An 18,313-nucleotide genomic window follows, 5' to 3' on the forward strand; every position below is an offset into this window, starting at 1 on the left:
AATGAGACCTACTATTTTCATTTATTAGTCTTATTTATTCTTGAGGGATGTAAACTCATGGTTTCAGGGAAATGTCAACGGCTGCGTGTGTGAGTGATTTTGAAAATGAATGAGTGTATGAGCCCTGAGGAGAGACTGCTTTTCAGGTTGAGAGCTCTGTATGGAAAAAAGCATACTGAGCTGATGTGGTATGATTGTCACTTGATGCTTTCCTCCTCTTAGGCAAGGGACCAGAGATACTCCTGGTAGGCGAGAAGCTGAATGACAATGAGTGGCACACAGTGAAGGTGGTGCGGCGTGGGAAGAACTTGCTGCTCTCTGTGGATAACGTGACTGTGGAAGGTACAGCAAGAATGAAGGCGCCATAGTAACAAAGGCACAAATACAGGGAGATATTTGCTATTTAAGATGCATGTTTTGCTCATTAGGCCACATGACCGGCGCCCACACTCGCCTGGAGTTCAACAACATCGAGACAGGGATCATGACTGAGCGGCGTTTCATCTCTGTGATGCCTTCCAATTTCATCGGCCATTTGCAGGCGCTCTCCTTCAATGGGATGCTCTATCTGGACCAGTGCAAGAACGGAGACATCTCCTACTGCGAGCTAAATGCTCGATTTGGCATGAGGCAGATTGTGGCCAACCCTGTAACTTTTCTAACCCAAGCCAGCTACTTGGCCTTCTCTACCTTGCAGGCCTATGCCTCCATGCACCTTTTCCTCCAGTTCAAGACCACCAGTCCTGACGGCCTGATGCTTTACAACTCTGGAGATGGTAGTGACTTCATCATGGTGGAGCTAGTCAAAGGGTAGGTGCTGGGGTGTTCAATCTAAGCTAGTTTCCTACATACAGCCCTGGGGGTTATTTGGGACAAGAACAAGCTGTTTACACCTAATTTCATTGTAGTATGTTCATCTTGCAGTATGTTATTTCAGTGTCTTGCTAAACTAAAGCACATTATTTCTTTTCTTCTCTCTTGGCCTCAGATTTACCTAATCCTGATTCTTATTTTCTGTCCATCAGTCTTCAGCACAGAGAATACTTCAGAATCATTCCAATTTTTTATCCATCATGTGTATATTCTTTTTAAGGAGAGAAGCAGTGAGAGTGGAAGCATGATTGAAAAGGCAATAGCTCCCACTGTACCATTAGCATTCTCACACTCGACTCAAGCACATTTGGCGACTTGACTCAATCACAAATATATTCCACATCTTTTATTCATTGTAAATAATTTTGTTACAAAAAGAGAGAGGGGTTGTTGAAACAGAGCAAGAAAACAACAAACATATCAACTATAGTTTCCCACTGTCAAACCTTGCACAGACCTTCTCTCAGTAATTAGTCAGCAGGAGGCCTCGGCTCTGGAGCCTGCAGCAGAAGCTCTCTCTGACAACAGACAACACTTCTGTCATAGTTTTCAGGCTACTCGGTTCGATCTGTGAAGTGTAGCAGATTTGTCAAGAATGTTGCTTAATTTAGTTTCAAACAAGATTTAGTTTTTGACAATGCAGTGTGAGCTGATCAAATTTTATTTCATAGTGTTAGGCCTAAAGCCTAACCATGTATATTTACACTGATTCACTGTGTACATGTCATATGCTATGTGGCAAAATAACACTAGATTAAAAAAAATCTTGAATATATACATCTGTGTTGTCCTGTAGGTACATTCATTATGTTTTTGACTTGGGAAATGGGCCGTCTCTAATGAAGGGAAACTCTGACAAGCCACTGAATGACAACCAGTGGCACAATGTGTTGATCTCCCGTGACAACAACAATGTTCATATTCTTAAGATTGATTCCCGCACTGTCACCCAACACACCAACGGGGCCCGCAACCTGGATCTAAAAGGTATCTCATCTGAACAATCAAAAGTACTACTTCAAGTGCAAACGCCTTCATTTACCATTTGTGTTTATTTCCCATTTTCTATTCCAACATGTTTATTGTAAAAATTTATCTTGCTGTTTTGTGTAAAACATGTTGTTCTTAATTTTTCAGAGGGGTTGATTGCAGTATTCAATGATAAAATTGGACATATCTATCGGGTAGACCTTTTTCTCCTTTTGTTGTGGGGGTTCTTTCTTATTTGATCTAAAACACACTTACTGTCCTGCAACTCTCTGACAGCTTAACCAACAATTAGTGTTGGAAGAAAACTTTATATTGGGTAGAAATCCAAAAGGCAGACTTTATGGCAGAACAGTAACATACCTAGTAAAGTGGATACTGAATATATATGCTCATGTTTGTATTATATTTTCACACATCTTTGGCATTTTTGTTAATTTACTCATTTACATTTTCCTGTTTTTATGGTATCTGTGTAGCTAGCCTGTATTTTACAACATGCACCAACATTTAATGGTTGTGGCAAATTATGTGATTGAGGGAGACATTTTTCGTAACCAACTAACTCCTGAATCTTCACAGGGGAGCTATACATTGGTGGTGTTGGGAAGAGCATGTACAGCAGCTTGCCCAGGTTAATAGCATCCCGGGAAGGATACAAGGGCTGCCTGGCATCTGTAGACTTGAATGGGAGACTCCCTGACCTGCTGGCAGATGCCCTCCACAGGGTGGGAGATGTGGAGCGTGGCTGTGGAGGTGAGGGACTATCGCACACCTGTGAATTGTTCCTTCAATCTGATACCAGGGCAGAGAGCGCTCACTGAAAACTAATTGCACCACATTTGTCATGGTATTAAACAGTATTGTTGAATGCTCCATTATGACTGGCCAATTTTATTATTTCTGATTATACACACAAATGTAATAATATCACTCTGCAGTCAAGAAATCAGCGGCTTTTGTTGAGTTTTAATCAAACAAAAAGTATTAAAAAGTCATGAAGTAGGTAGTCATGACTTTAACAGGAAAAGCTCCATTGTTTTAAATTCCATAGATGAAGTTGCTCTGGTTAGTTTGCTGAATGTCCCTTTCTGATGCATTTATTCTTTGGATAGTAGCGAAGATGCATAAATGAAATAGAGGTAAGACAGCTGGTGAATGTTCTGTCAACACCATGCAGGTCCCAGCACCACCTGCACAGAGGACTCCTGCCACCACCAGGGAGTGTGTCTGCAGCTCTGGGAGGGCTTCTCCTGTGACTGTACCATGACCACCTACGGGGGGCCGTTCTGCAGTGACCGTAAGTACAGGTGTACTAGGCCTGAATGAATAGAATAGTTGGGAAAATACTTGACTCATACTAAGGATGGGATGCCACAATTGAGTTACATGGTGACAATTGAAAGTCCCCATAAAATACAAAGTATCTTAAAAGGAAATGTCAGTGAGACTCATTGCGCTGGTTTAAAGGCTGTAACAAATGTGTCATGACATATATCTTTCTAGATTACATAAAATTGCAGCCTCTCAGAGACACTCACAGTGGGTGTCACGGCAGCCTGGTGGTAAGTGGTTGCTCAGTCTGACATAACTGTAGGGGAAAACACTAACGCCAAAATTTGAACTGTTCATCATCAGCCAAAGAGCTTTGTTTGATCTTCAAGGACGTGCATGCTTAGCTTATCTCGCTAGAGGTCCCCAACCTGTTGTGTCTTGTTTTCCTAAAATTACTACCTACTATATGGTTTCTCATGACAAGAGTCATTTTTTTTATTCTTGGGTAATTTCCTTTGTAGTATTTTATCTCTGCAGAGCTGACAGTATGTAGTGTGTCACAAACAAAAGTAAAAGTTTGTTGGAAATAAAATCTGAACTCATTTGTTGGCCCCACAGATATTATTTGGGAGGCTTCTCAACATCCAGATTGGGAACGTTAACTTATTTATTTTATTTTTGGTTAAATAAACTGCAGATCTTTAAAATTAATCTGCTCTTACACTTACAGAATCTCATAAGAGTGGCATAACTTAGCCTCTTTAACAGTATGTAGGAGCACACATGAACTTGATTTTGATCTGTGATTGATTACCTATTTTAAGCCAATTACTAGGATCTACAAGTTACTTTTACTCTATATGCAAATGAACTGAAACCAGTTGCTGCCTCAGAGACGACAGATTGTATTTTAACTCAAGGAATGGATTGTGCACTGATACATTGATACAGTAATACCACATCTCAAAAACCTCCAGTCTGATTGCTGTCTCCACTTTAAAAAGCCCTGTACAGTATATCCACAATAACAGACCCTGACTTTTACCATAAGCTTTTCATGCTTGTATTAGCAAGAGATTAACATTAAGCTTATTGGTCCAACGCCATGATGAGTTAGGCTTCGTTGGCTGCAGAGTCATTTAGAATAACTGCAAGAACTGTGCCTTTGTGGTAACTATTACTGAAATGTGCTGCTATCCAGTATTCTTTTAAGAGCGAAAAGGGCATAAAAACTCTGTAGGAGAGCAATTTGAGGGTAATTTTATATGAGCCTGTCATGTTTGAAGAAGACAGCTGACATTTAATAAAACAAACCTGATCAGTGATCACGAGCGCATTTATTGTGTGGTTAAACAGTTGCGAGTAGTAGTTTATTCTTGAAGAAATCAAGACGGTAAATAAATACACTAAATAAAGTACTGCCTTGAGTAGTTTCCACTGTCCACCTGACTTCTTCCAGTGTTACAAACTTACCCTCACAGCCAAATGAGCTTGCTGCTGTATTCTATTGATCTAACCTGCAGATCAATAGTTTGTCCTCTGTAGACTTTATCTTTTATATCCTGTACCACCCACGACTATGCACCTGAATAAAATGTATATTATGCTGTTCAGGCTGCTTTTTCTCCTTGACCAAGAGGGCAATGTACTGGAAAAAGCAGGACAGCTGCTTTATCTCACACTTCTTTTTGCACATTATACCACATTAATACTAACTTTAGAACCGCATTTCACAAAGGAAAGAATACAGTGTATACACTCTGAGGAAAATAACCACCAGTAATCCAATAGAAACTAACCATTTAATTAAAACTGTTTTTATTCCTTTTTTTGACAAAGTTGTGCATTGATCCTTCATCATACAAAATGGTAATTTGTTAAGTAATGATAAAAAATAAAAGGCATTTATTTTTGTATTTCCATATGATTTAGTGGCTTCATTTCATGGATTTTCACATCATTTCAGTACCTCTTAAAATTGACAGTTCTGGAAAGTGGATTTTTAAAATACTTTTTCCATGTAGATAACAATTCTTGTCAGCTGATGAAGAAAAGCAAGAAACAAAATCAAAACTAAACAAAAAAAAGTTACAGAATTCCATTGAAAAGCATCACATAATCATTAAAAAGCCACACCAAAAAAAACAGTTCTTAGCATCATATAAACATCATCTTCTGTTTGAATTGCTGTGTTTTCTATAGCTGCAGGTGGTCTAGTACGCATCACATCATCTGAGCTAGAAATTCAAATGGCTGCCCAAGGCTACACCTTCAGAGTGTGCTCTTTCTAATGAGTGCTGCAGACATAAACACATCTACAGTCATATTTGGCTGTCACACATGGAGGTACAGTAATATCTGCCTTTTGGGAGAATATTGAATACACACCTTAATGAGTTCAGTGATGTATCAGTGTGGTTCAGTCAGTACTGTACAGTACATGTTTGAAATGTCAAATATTTAAACAGGAGATACTAACCATAAATATTTCTAATCTTCCATTTTCATATCCTCAGAATTGTTTGTGTTCGTGCACAGTTTTGTTCTTAAGTGTGTTCTTATGAGAGAGACACATTGAAAGATTACCAGTCCTACTTAAGCAGTGCTTTTAAACAGTGATCTCCACCCATGCTATTGTAGGGATAACTTTAGGATATGTTCCTGCATTTACAAGGCCATCATTGAATAATTAACAGCAAAAACGGCATTTTCAAGAATAATACAGCTCATTACAGAATTTTTGGTGTTCATCTAGTGATGCTTAGGGAGGACGCTCAGTCATGTGGGTGGTAAATGCCATGGCTGGCAGATATCAAAGGTCAAACCATACATCAGTCCAACTCGAAGGAAATAACAAACCTCGAGCTTCACATTGGGCCATCATTAAACTCATTAAAAGAAATGGAAAATGTGACAGTACTGTGAAAACACAAACAAATATACAGGCAGGACCATGGTTTTGTTAGCATCATTGTTTGTTGGTGAAGCCTGTCTCATCTGTGCCACAATGCTGCTTTGTTTATCTCACCAAAATTGAAGACTCACAAATAAACCACTCCTCTCACCTTGGTCTTCTTCCAAGGTGTAGCATTCCAGAAGGTCAGCTGCATATTCCAAGAAACCAGCATTTAAAAGAAGGGAGAGCAATGTGCTTTGCTGATTCTGACTGTCATCCAAAAGTATAACTGCACCAGAAACAAGGTAGCGGTGTATAAACTTGTTAAACAGTGAAGATTCCTGATTTGCTCTGAGCCTCAGTACATTTTTATTCATATACAAAAAGCAATTTGCCAAGCGCACCGCAGACATCTGTACTAATTACCTCTAGGTCATTGTTTCATCACCAAAGTCACCCAAATATATAATGATGTTCTGTGCTCAATTTTCAGCTATTCTTTCCGTAAACATATGAAGAGTGTAATTATTGGTTAACCTCTGCAGTTGCAGATGTTTGTTTTGGAATATTCATTACTTGCTTGTGTGCGTGTGTGTATTCCAGACGAGTGCATATCAGAAGCAAATATCAATACTATTCCTGTCATAACAAACACAGAACTTTAATGTCATTCAATTTCTATTTAGCCCATGAAAAGCGTTGACAACCATCGTGACAAATTTATGATTTCCCACGGCATCACATTAACATTATAGTGTTAATCGGCACAAAAAAAATCCCACTGATTTTAACGAAATATGACTATGAAAACTGTCTCACGTCTTTTTCTTTAACCATGATGTGTTCTGTATCCTCCCACCCCAGTCCCAATCATATGAGTCCACATTCAGTATGCACCCCACACATTTAACAAGCACATGACATTTCACCTGACGTGGCTTTACATAACCGCGGCGCTAGCACCCGTCAGCCGTCTGCAGAGTGGAACCCACGTTCGCTGTTCATTTGTAAGTCAACATTTCCTTTTGAATTGTTTAATTCCCATGTAAGTAAGGCAGGCTGTAAGTTGAGCCTGTAGGCCCCAGGCATGCAGCCATGGTACAGTAGCATGGCAGCAGACAGTGGCTGTCTTCCTGTCCTATTTCATATGCCAGTTAGCAAGCATTCTATCTAGCTTTCATTTTATTTGTGTCAAACCTGTAATGGTTTTCCATTTCATCAAAAGAGCTGGGTGAAGTTGGTATTATCCATCAGAAGCTGTAATTATCAAAGGATTAGTGTTGGACATGCAGTATAAGCTTTATGTAAATGTGCATGCGGTTTATACTGTATGTACAATCATACGGTGAAGAAAACTCTTGTAGTTCAGACCTTTTTAAAGGTAATTTGTTGTATTTTCTATCAATATAAAGCTGAAATAAATTCATAAAAATGAATTCAATATTTCCTTTGACCTTCCTTTCAGGTGGAGTCATTCATGATTATGAGCATGGCCCAAAGACCCCAAGGATAATCCAGGATAGAGGCTGCTGTTCACAACACAGTGAACTACCCAAAATAGACTTGTGAGACACTACTGAAAAGTCAGTAGTCTGGTCTATACTTGGGATCATGCAGACGCGTCTATGAGAAACGTGGCCCCTTTGCCTTTGTGTGTGCTCCTTAAGAAGTAAACTGATTTTAAGACTTACATTGAACAAACTGAAATTTGGAAAACTGTTGCTCTCATTTACATGTTAGTTGTGTAAACAGACTTTGTAATCATGCTTCATTAAATCCCTTAAATGCAAATGACTGCAGACTTGCTGTACGGACATATATGCACTGTATTTCATGTCAAGTGTTATGGAGAGTTTTGTGTTTGAGAGAGTGAGTGTGAGGAAGGCGGAGGAAGGTACCTCTTACAGTGGTATTCATGTCACAGTCCCAATCACTCAAACATCAAATTCAGTACAGTGCAAATTGTTACATTAATTGAGCCTTTGAAAAACTGTAGAAACAATCATTTAATCATCTGAATTGTTCAGGCACCTTGGTTATATTTCATTATGAGCAAGTTGGGGTCCCGGAATTTGAAAGTACTCCATGCATGCAAGCATTATTGTGAGAGAGGATGTGACCGCCCCCATTAATTCTCTGTAATAACTTTTAGGGGGTCAAGTCCAAGTCCTGGCTCGGCCTCCTGCTTGCATAATACCTTAATAACATCCTTCAGCTACTTACTGCAGTCTGGGTGGAGAGTTCATGTTATATGAAAAGGTCTTGACTTCCTCAGTGTCTGCCTTAGTCCTTGTGCAGGGTTTTGCTGTGGCCCAGTTCACCTTGTTAACATCTAGTCTCGGAGGCAACAGTGTGTGTCTGTAGTATCTTTGTTTCTGATCAGCATGTTTGTTGGCTGCAGATACGCATCAGTTGCTCCTGCTATTATCCTTTCAAACAAAACCATCGTAGGAACCAGTGGAGGAAAATAATTTAAAGGATTTTGCTGTTTTCCTTAGTCTTACATTATAGTTAATATTAGATTTTGGACTGCTTGTCAGCAAAAACCTGGATAAATGCTCTCTTTCTACTGTTTGACTCACATTTAACTTCCAAAACGGGGTCTTATGGTAGTTCATTTACTCAAGTACTGTACTGTTCCAAACATCTGTACTTGAGTATTTTCATTTTGTGCTACTTCATACTTTGACTTCACTACATTTTAGAGGCAAATATTGTACTTTTTACTTCACTACACCTATTTTATAATGTTAGTTACCTTTCAGAACCAGATTACCACAAAGATTACAGTGTATTCATAAGATTAACATGATATACATTAATGTAAAATGTGCCATTCTGCATTATGAGTATTTTTACTTCAAGTATATTTTGATACTAATAGTTTTGTACTTTTGAATGATGGGCTTTTACTTGTAACAGAGTGTTTTTACACTGTTGTATTGCTACTTTTACTTAAGCAAAGGATCTGAGTACTTCTTTTACCACCGGTAGAAGCACACGTTCTTCCTCCTACGGAAGTGACTAACAACTGAACCTAAGAGTCATCCCTTGAAAAGTGAAAACTGCCCTCACAGCTAGAAGCCTTGTTCACAGCATGTCCTTTTTGGACCAGTTACAAAAGTAGATTCTAGTAAAGTCAGTTACCTTTTGTAAAATAATAATTGTCTATAATTCACCTCAATGACTTCATCAACATGGTTGCATGTATCTGCAATTTGCAGCCATCCAGAAAATTAACACATCCCATTTTGGGTTTAAATATGTAGATGAAGAGTTCTGTACTGAAGTGTTAGGTATGAAAACAACAACCTGTGGTTGACAGTCCGGGGTCTACAAAGCACTGTGAATTGCATTGAGGGATGTGCTTCAACTGGCTAGATAAAGTCATAAACATGATTGATTTATCCACATAGAAGTCTTGCATGCTCAAGTAGCATATGTTTTATTTTTGGGTATTTCCACTTGTTGCAGTCACCGTTCTGTCAGGTTTGGTCAACACAGATTACAGTGTGTCCCATAAATGATCCCTCTCCACCAAACCTCTGCTCTGTATGAGTTATATTGGATACCATGAGCAAAAGACTACAGAGGTACAGTAGGAAAGGCTTGAGCATTGTATAACTGACTGACAGGGCTTTGAGAATTCACCACAGGCCAGTGTCTGACCACTCACAGCATATTTACAGCTTTTTAGCCTTTTAGGCATGAGTGGAACATGTTTGACATTTACACAGATGTGAAAGGAAGTCAAGCACCTGAGGGAATAATGCCCCCTTTTGACTTATTTTAGCTTCTCTGTCCTTACAGTTTTTCATATTAAAGTGTATTTGTTGTCTTGTGTATTTTAAAGGTTTTTCTCTGAAGGGCAGTATTATATAATGTAATGTAGTGTTTAATGCAGTTGCCTATCATGACGTCTCCAGTTTTCAGAGATGGACCACATTGAGCAATGTTTGAAAGGATGCTCTGCTGACAGACTCCTAGTGACGCTGACACACTGACTCATAATGTTTATTAAGCTGTTAAAGAATTAATGTAGTTGCATGTGTAAAGAAAAACCGATGATACTTTAGAGAACATAAATGGTGGGGTGCAAAAATAGAGGAAGGGAAATAGCTTGCTTCCATTAAGTGAAACCATCACATTTACAGCTGTTTCTGACTAGTACAGTATTTAACAGGGCGTAGATGTGCTAAGTGTTCAAACACAGACCAGGCAGAAGAAAACAAGTTAGATCTCATTCATCTGAGAATTCCTCTCAATATCGGAGGATGGCATTAAAAGAAATGAAACATGACTGCATTATATAACACAATTTCTAACATTCCACATACCAACAAGCTAACAATCATTTACCTCTGCTCACTGTTGATGTCTGTCAGTTAGTCAGTCCTGAATTAGCTTATTTGTCTGTGCCATAAACCTCCACTGTTGCTCAAAAACAAGTACAAACACATCACAGAAACACACCACTGCACTGGGTGACATGTTTCCTCATTATGAAAAAAACGGAGCCTGATATTTGTTAAGCATGTCCAGCGATCTTGTGCAGGGCCCTCGACTCTTGCTTCCTCCAGATGCTTTTACGCAGCATTTTTAAAAAATCTTAGGGTCTGGTGTCAGGACTGAAAGACATTAGTAGTGAGCAGAGGTAATATAGAACATGACCGGCTTTATCCTTTAAGTGATTATGAAAAGTAACTGGTAACTAAATGTATCACACATATGTAGTGGATTGAAATACATTTGGCATTGAAATGTGGTAAAGGTGAAGCTTGAAGTAGCAGAAAATGGAAATACTCAAAGTACAGATACCTCAAAATTGTACTTGCTGTACATAGAGTACTTGATTAAAAGTACTTAGTTACTTTCCTCCACTGCCAGCACCTTAATGCTCTTATTAGCCTGAAGAATGTGTATCATCACCAGTCAGTCATTTGTTCTTTAAAAATAAACCTACTCATCCTTTACAAGGCATCACTTCCATGGCCTCTTGTAACCTTTAGGTAAAGTGTCATGGATCCGAGTAATTTAATGCAAACTGATAGCTCATTAGGATGCAAACAGACATGGGCTGTGCCAAGCCATGTTTAACAGATTGGAAAATAGTGGCACTGCCAGTTTCACTCAGATATGCGACAGGTTATTTCATGATTAGTCATGGTCTCTTATGACTCACCCTGCAAACACTGACTGATGGAGAGGGAGTTCAATTGTCTGCCAATGTCACACTGAGAAACAGGAGAAACATCCAAACCTGTATATTACACACTTCACTCACTTTGTCCTCCAAGGGTTTCAAACTTGTTACATTGTCTGAGATCAGAAGTTACAGGATGCAATTTAACATCACACCGCAGCCATTTCTCAGGCTGACTGTTCTTGTTTACTACAGTTGTACTTTCATACCTTTTTTATGAGTTATGATGGCTTGTATTAGCATCCTATTCTAGTATGTTTGTGACTGGGAATCTTTCTATTTACTAAACCCATACTGTAGCAAAAACCTTTTCTCAGTTTTTCTGCGATGCCTATGATGTGTTGATGTGGCTTAAAGGTCTTTCCACAATTAGTTTGAAGCTTATTAGCTGTATTTGTCTGTTCTTCCAATATATCCTGTCACTACTAGCGCGTGATGACCATTAATATCTGGCAAATAAAGGAAGATTTAAGTCTGGCATTTATTAGCATAACCTAACTGCATGCACAGCTAAATTGAATCAATTGTTCAAGTAAATCAGTCCTCTCCTATTTAATGATACTAAAATACTTCACCTAGGAGAATTCATCTCTGCCGAGCAGATGTTTTATTGCCATAAAACCGACACGTATTGAATGAGCACAGTCATTAAAGACTGTGATTCTAGTGTCATTGTTACACATTATGTTAAATGTCTGCAATATAACTGCCTCTGTTCTGGTGTGGAACCCAAATTATTGTCAACATCCTCTACAGCTCCTTCAAGCAGAAAATAGTTACCGTATTTAGACCATAGCCCATATATCATATAGACTTTTATCAAGGAGCTGTGCCAGTTACCTTGTAAAGCTTTTGCATTTAAACACAGGGTGATGCTTCGTCACTCCACATCTCCCTAAATGTATTAATAAAACATCAAGTAAATCCATCAGTATTATTCTTTAAATAGATTGTAGTGAGTACAGTTCTGCCATTATCAAGTAAAAACAATATTCATGATCAAATTAGAACACATAAGTGAATTTGCTTTCCTATACTCTAAGGAGCTCTCGATGTAAATGTTAACCCTCCAAAATAATTGTAAGTATGTGTTGCATAATAAGACCAAGTTTGCAGAAGCACCAACAGGACTGCAACAGCACATATAAAAAAGCAGAAGCAGCTCTCTATCTTTTAAATTTATTTTTTAATTTATTTAAAAAAAATGTGCAAGCAACAGCAAGTTCATACCAAGGCTTGGCAATTTAGGCTACCGGCTCAGAGATGCCCCAGAAAAGATGGGCTTCTGGTTAGGAAGCAGTGTTCACCATTTCCCAGCTAAGATTATGTGAATTAATAAGAGAGAACGTGGTTACTGGTTTATGACATGGGTACAGAAAGTCCTACTTAGCCTGTTTAGTCATTGTCATTGGTGATTACAGTATATCCATCCATCTATATATCTCTCTGTCTCTTGCTGCCTAGTCATCAAACCATGCATGCATAAGGGCATGGCTGGGTGAAAATGTTCAATAATACACAAATACTTCATAGGAAAAGTGGGAACAAAAATCCCTAACAATGGTTTTCTCCTAAAACAAAAATAGTTTGGAGAATACAGGCCTATTGCATGTGCATTGTACCAGCTTCATCTCACTTTGGGTGTCAGAGAGGGGAAAGCCTTTACTGCAGCGTCATGAGCAAACGATAAAATTGAAAAATTCCCTTACAAGAGTTACCAGGAAGGCTGTACATCAGCCTGAAATAGCCATGGTGTGATGACCAACTGAAACAGCCATAGGCAGTTTCAGACTCCATAATAACAAAGATAAGAGCTGGTCAGAAGGCTGCATCTGCAGCTAGAACAGTGTTGGGTCCATAGAGGATTCATTTGCATTTTCAGAGAGAAGAGTTTCTTTTTATAATAACAGGCAATTTGTTAAAGAGCTTATTGTGAAATAATATTCATGTATATAAAAGCTATTTATTGAAGAATGCTTTTTCAAAATTGCTTTGTCACTAACCAAAGAAGTAACAGCAGTCATAATATGCCTGCAGGTGAAGTAACCAAGAGCACATATAATTACGGCAACAAATGGTGTGAAAGTGGGGTCAGAGGCTCTGCATTTCTGCACGAAATGAGTGCTGTGGGTGTGTGGAGATACAAGATAAAGTATAAATTGCCTTACATTGGCAGTTGGTGCTTCTGTTCATTCTCCTGTTTCCAGGATGATATTCCCCAAAGTGTTTCTCAAGGCTTGGTTATCTAGTGGACAGTCCCCTGCCCTGCTCTGACTTTCCCTCTGTGCCCTAGTCTGCATGGGAACACGATGGGTTTCACTTAACACCCAGACCACGCAGAAGCTGAGCCTCAGATGAATGCTAGTCTATGCCGGCTCCCAGGGGAAGGGAGGCTTCCTAGTCCCTACTGCAGGGGCTGTGTGAGAGGAGAAAGGTTACATTCAGTTTACATCATAAAGGCTCGGTGCAGACACAGAGGCCTTCAGATTCAGAGCCTGCCTCTCGCTGGCTGCGGTTCTGTCTTTCTGTCACTCTCTCTAACACTCACAGACACAGTAACGGGCTCACTTATACATCTTTCACTTGCCGTTCCTCACACAAACTCCGAGCTCTCATTCTGTTTGGTGTGCAATCACCCACTGTAATGAGGAATTTAGGAGGAGAGAGCACATGCAATACAGCTGTGTCATTGTGGTTGTGTGCAGGTTGAGGATGCACAACATCATTTTGAATAACATCAGACACAACGGGTAGTAAATATAAATACATACATTCATCAACATTGTAACAATCATTATTGTTTAAATTGGATTAGATTTGTTGCGCATAGGACTTGACCTATAAAATAATTTAACAAGCACTGCTCCAGAAGTAGGTCAAATCAAATTAAATGCAATTTTGCATCATCTGTCAGCTATAAAACAAGTTTGGTAATCAGCTTCGTTGCACTTTAAAACAACATGACAGGATTTACAGACTATATGTGCTCCGTTTACTGATGTAGTGGAGCTGAAGAATTATTTACAGTGTAATCAGGAACAAGTCAACATACACCAAACTGTATCACTAATAAGTATCTGCTTTAATCTAACAGAAATATGACCAACACATAAGATGCATAGGGGGTTAATGGGTATTCAGCTGATTACACCTCACCTTTGTACCTGTGTTTGTAGTGGTAATTTATTTATTTTAAAATTAAACTAAATGAAAAGCACCCAAGTCCTTTATATAAAAAATGTACATTATAATTTCACACTCTATTATTTTACTTGGTGCATTTTGTACCATAAAGATTATTCTTCCCGGTGTGCCTATTTCAAAAAGATGTCTGAAGTGGTACAAGCACAAAAACAGCCTCACATGCAGTTGATCAAGAGACTGCATTTGGCTTACAATGGACTGTAAAATACACATCACCCTTTTCATACTTAAAAATAAGACAGATTCCTCAAACCATTGTTTTTTTTCCTCGTCAGCCAGAGCAACTCGCTGCTGTCTCCAGCTGCTGGAGCTGCCTCTGTGGCCTAATAAAAGCCCAAGTACTAATCCTTCACTTTGCCCAGCCTACTTCTGTAACCTATTAAAACTCACAATCCATATAAAATTGGCATTCAGCAGATTAGTTAATGGAAACAGGGCAAACAAGGCAGTCAGCCAGCTGCAATGTTGTGTATAGCAGTAATAGTTAAAGCCATTGTAACTTTCCCATGTAATTATAGATAAATAGAGGGTTGGACACCCTTGTCATGTTTTGTGCTGATGCTAAAAGCCTACCTAAATGAAGAAGTCACTATGTGTCACAGACACCTATCTTCAAAAAAGATTCCTTCATATCATTAGAGTTGCAAATGTGATGTTGTTTGCTGATCAAATAGGATGTTTATTTACACACTATGTACTTATGTGCAAAATGATTTAAAATGATAGTTTTTGATTCACAGTAAGGTTTGAAAATGTGCTTATAATAATCATTTTATGAAAATTTTGAAAAATCCAAGGCAAAGCTTGTTTATTTCTAACAGTATTAATATGTAATCACAGTGTGCTTTACGTTAGAGCGCTTGTGGAATCACACACCTACAGTAGGCAAATATTGCCTAATATCCTTCCTTTATTATGATTTATTAGTATTATAACACAAAGACAAATAAAAAATAGAAAAATTCAGTCCCCCCTTGTGGTTCAGTAGCAAGTTACTGTGTAATGATTTTGTGTTTGTTCATTATTTTGCTGTTTGTATGTAGTGTGGCATGCAGCGATCAATAGTGTCCCTCATCTAGGACCTGCAGTCCCACCAGCTGTATCTGGACATCTAGTACACAAGCTGAGGTTAATTTACAAGAGTAATATTGTGACTGGGATCGCGTTTTTGTGGTAGGTTACAGAAACCAGGCTGTGCTTTTCATACAGTATAAACATATGTTTTGCAAATACTCTGGTGAGCGCTGTGTCCCTATCGCTGTCTCTCTCTCTCCAACGCATACACGTGCACACACACACACACACACGCAACTTATTTCTTACCTTTGTCTCTCACTATCTAGCCCTTCTCTTTGTCACCTCTTCTTTATCCTTGACTCACTCTCACGGACATTGTACAGTAAAGCCTCTGCATACTCAGCACAAGACAACCGTCATATTTTCTTTTTTGCTCCCAATTCATTTTGATTGAGTGTTCATTCACATTGCTCTGTGTTCATTGAATAATAAAGAGATCTGCTAAGCTTCTGTCACAGTCTCCGTCTTGGCCATGTCTACAGCCCTTGTTTCCCTGTCAAGTTCGAACCTGCCCATATCTTTGTCCAGTTTTCCCACTCTTTTTTTTAGGCCTTCATAGAAAAACAAGCTCTGTTACTCTCCACCACAAACCTCTCGCTTTGGCTACTGCACTTGTAGCAGTTTCCTTCCTATAGAGAAGTAAGATACTGTTCTTTACATACATTTCATTTAATTATATTCTGGACACATGTCTTAACAGTGAACATTAGTGTTGTTTGGGCACTGATAGAGTCATGACTGATGTAGCAGTTTTTACTGTATAAGGACAGCTGGATAAGGAACAATATAGACAGCAGATTTTATTTTGGTAGCACCTTCAGTCACATCACATCCAGCACATACTTTACAATCCAATGTAAATGTATTTTGCATTTTCACCTATCATGACGCGCATCATTAGGGGATGCACACATGACAAGTGTCTACAGACTAGCAGGTGGGGCTGTTGGGATGACACACGTGTTTGGGCATCATGCTACTGTGTGAGAATCATTAAGAAGTGTCGTGCTGCTATGTTTGATGCCTGAAGAAGTGTCATGAATTTTTCACGCACCTGCTGTAACATAGCATTATAACAGGTTGATTGATCTGTGCTGTTTGCAGTGAGACTCGTTTCACAACAGGATGGCTTATATCTCTACACCTGCCAAGGCACACACTTGTATGTATTGTACTTTGCTGTGGGCTGTCACATTTTGAATTCAATGTTTTATCATGTCAGATGATTGACAATTCTAAAAAGTACATATGAATTTGAAAATGTTTTGTCGAATGCTGTTACACATTATGGGCTTCTCTGTTGTACACTTTGAAATAAGCAAAAGTGTAACTATGACGTGTGATCTTCTTTGGAGAGTTAGTTTCACAACTGGGATCAGGATCAGCTCTCGTCACCTATCCCTCACAGGGCAGGAGAGTAACCGAGGTTAAATGCGCAGCACAGGTAGCACCACACAATCCTCTGAATCTGTTGATGTGAACACGTGGTTTCACTGTGCATCTGGATCCAGATCTGTATTAAAGGTTTTGCTATGGGAGGTGATTTCTGTGATATTGTGATTGTTTGGTGAGAAGTAGCTAGATGGTTTTTAATTCATCTTTATTATAGTTTGCAAGGTATTTCCACTTTGTTTCAGGTGATTGCTATGGCATCATGTGTGGTTGCTGGAATGCTAGGGATTGCTGTTGGAGAGATTTATAGTTTGCTTTCCTTCTCTAATACTATCTACCACTACTATCAGATTTGGAGTAGCCCTTTTGGCAAGATCTTTATGTGAACATGCAAGCAGGTGGTGGCTGGAATGAGACTGGACTAAAGACTTTGAATGTTTCAGCACCACGGAGAGAGACACACAGAGACTAGTGGGGCATTTTACTGTGATAGTGGTTTAACAAGTCTGTTTATTTCCCCTCTGTGCTTTTCTTAAGGAGACACCCATTGCCATGTTAAGTTATGCCAAGTGTGACAGACACGTAATCACTGACTCTCAGTAAATCCAATGCACAGTCAGACCTTTTTTTTTGCAATTCATCACTGAAAAGCATTTGTGTGGTCTGCAGGTAATATTGTGTCTCATCATGTCATTTAAACCATAAGTATGAGCAGCTGAGTGGGGAAAAAACTTTTATATCAGTCTCCAACTTCTAATTCTGAGACTGAAATAGTCTGATGATTTCTGACACCAGTGATATCTCCCCTTTGGCTGCAATGCACCACTGCTGGCAGTTTCATCCATATAAAATCTAATATTAATGCTAATAGCCTACAATCAATTCAGATAGTTTTATAGGAGCTTTGCACTGTTTGTTTGTATCTAGTTTCACTTGTTAATGGACTGTCACAAATACGTAACACAACAAAAGTAGCAAATTTAGGTTATTTGTCGGGTTTGACAGCAATGAATGAATTGTCATGTCATTTCATGGCCTATCCCTCGTGGGAATATAAGACACATTTAAATCAAACATTAACAATATAGCAGTTTCCTTCCCACAAGGAAACAACCTCCCACAGGATGGTCACACATTAATTCAAATAATCATTCAAAGGAAGGAAGAAAGAAAGAAAAGAAATAGTGGACCTGGAAAATACACAAGGAACATAATCCATTCAAGTTTAGCACTAAACGACAGATCAAGCTTTGCAGTAACTTACCCTTTTCTAACTTTGAGAAACAGACACACAGTGAGGTACAAACCAATGACAATGAAAAATTAAAACAAAATGCAGAAGGTTTCATTGGTAAACCATGCCCTACTCACCAAATAACCCAGTTATAAATTAGTGTGTAATTTAA

At 38.8% G+C, this 18,313-nt stretch overlaps 1 protein-coding gene across 5 annotated transcripts in view; it reads left to right on the forward strand.

Annotated features, from left to right (window-relative positions):
• The window catches only part of LOC109952498 (neurexin-2-like), a 108,184-nt gene that overhangs the window by 56,623 nt on the left and 33,248 nt on the right, over positions 1 to 18,313 (forward strand). For all 5 annotated transcript variants that reach the window (XM_020587602.1, XM_020587606.1, XM_020587605.1 and 2 more), the window contains 5 exons: positions 223 to 342; positions 429 to 810; positions 1,670 to 1,860; positions 2,443 to 2,616; positions 3,041 to 3,160. In XM_020587602.1, the coding sequence (XP_020443258.1) occupies positions 223 to 342; positions 429 to 810; positions 1,670 to 1,860; positions 2,443 to 2,616; positions 3,041 to 3,160 (987 nt within the window). The remainder of the gene's footprint in view (positions 1 to 222; positions 343 to 428; positions 811 to 1,669; positions 1,861 to 2,442; positions 2,617 to 3,040; positions 3,161 to 18,313) is intronic.

Source organism: Monopterus albus, unplaced genomic scaffold (assembly GCF_001952655.1).
Source record: "Monopterus albus unplaced genomic scaffold, M_albus_1.0 scaffold464.1, whole genome shotgun sequence".
NCBI classification, from domain to species: Eukaryota; Metazoa; Chordata; class Actinopteri; order Synbranchiformes; family Synbranchidae; genus Monopterus; species Monopterus albus.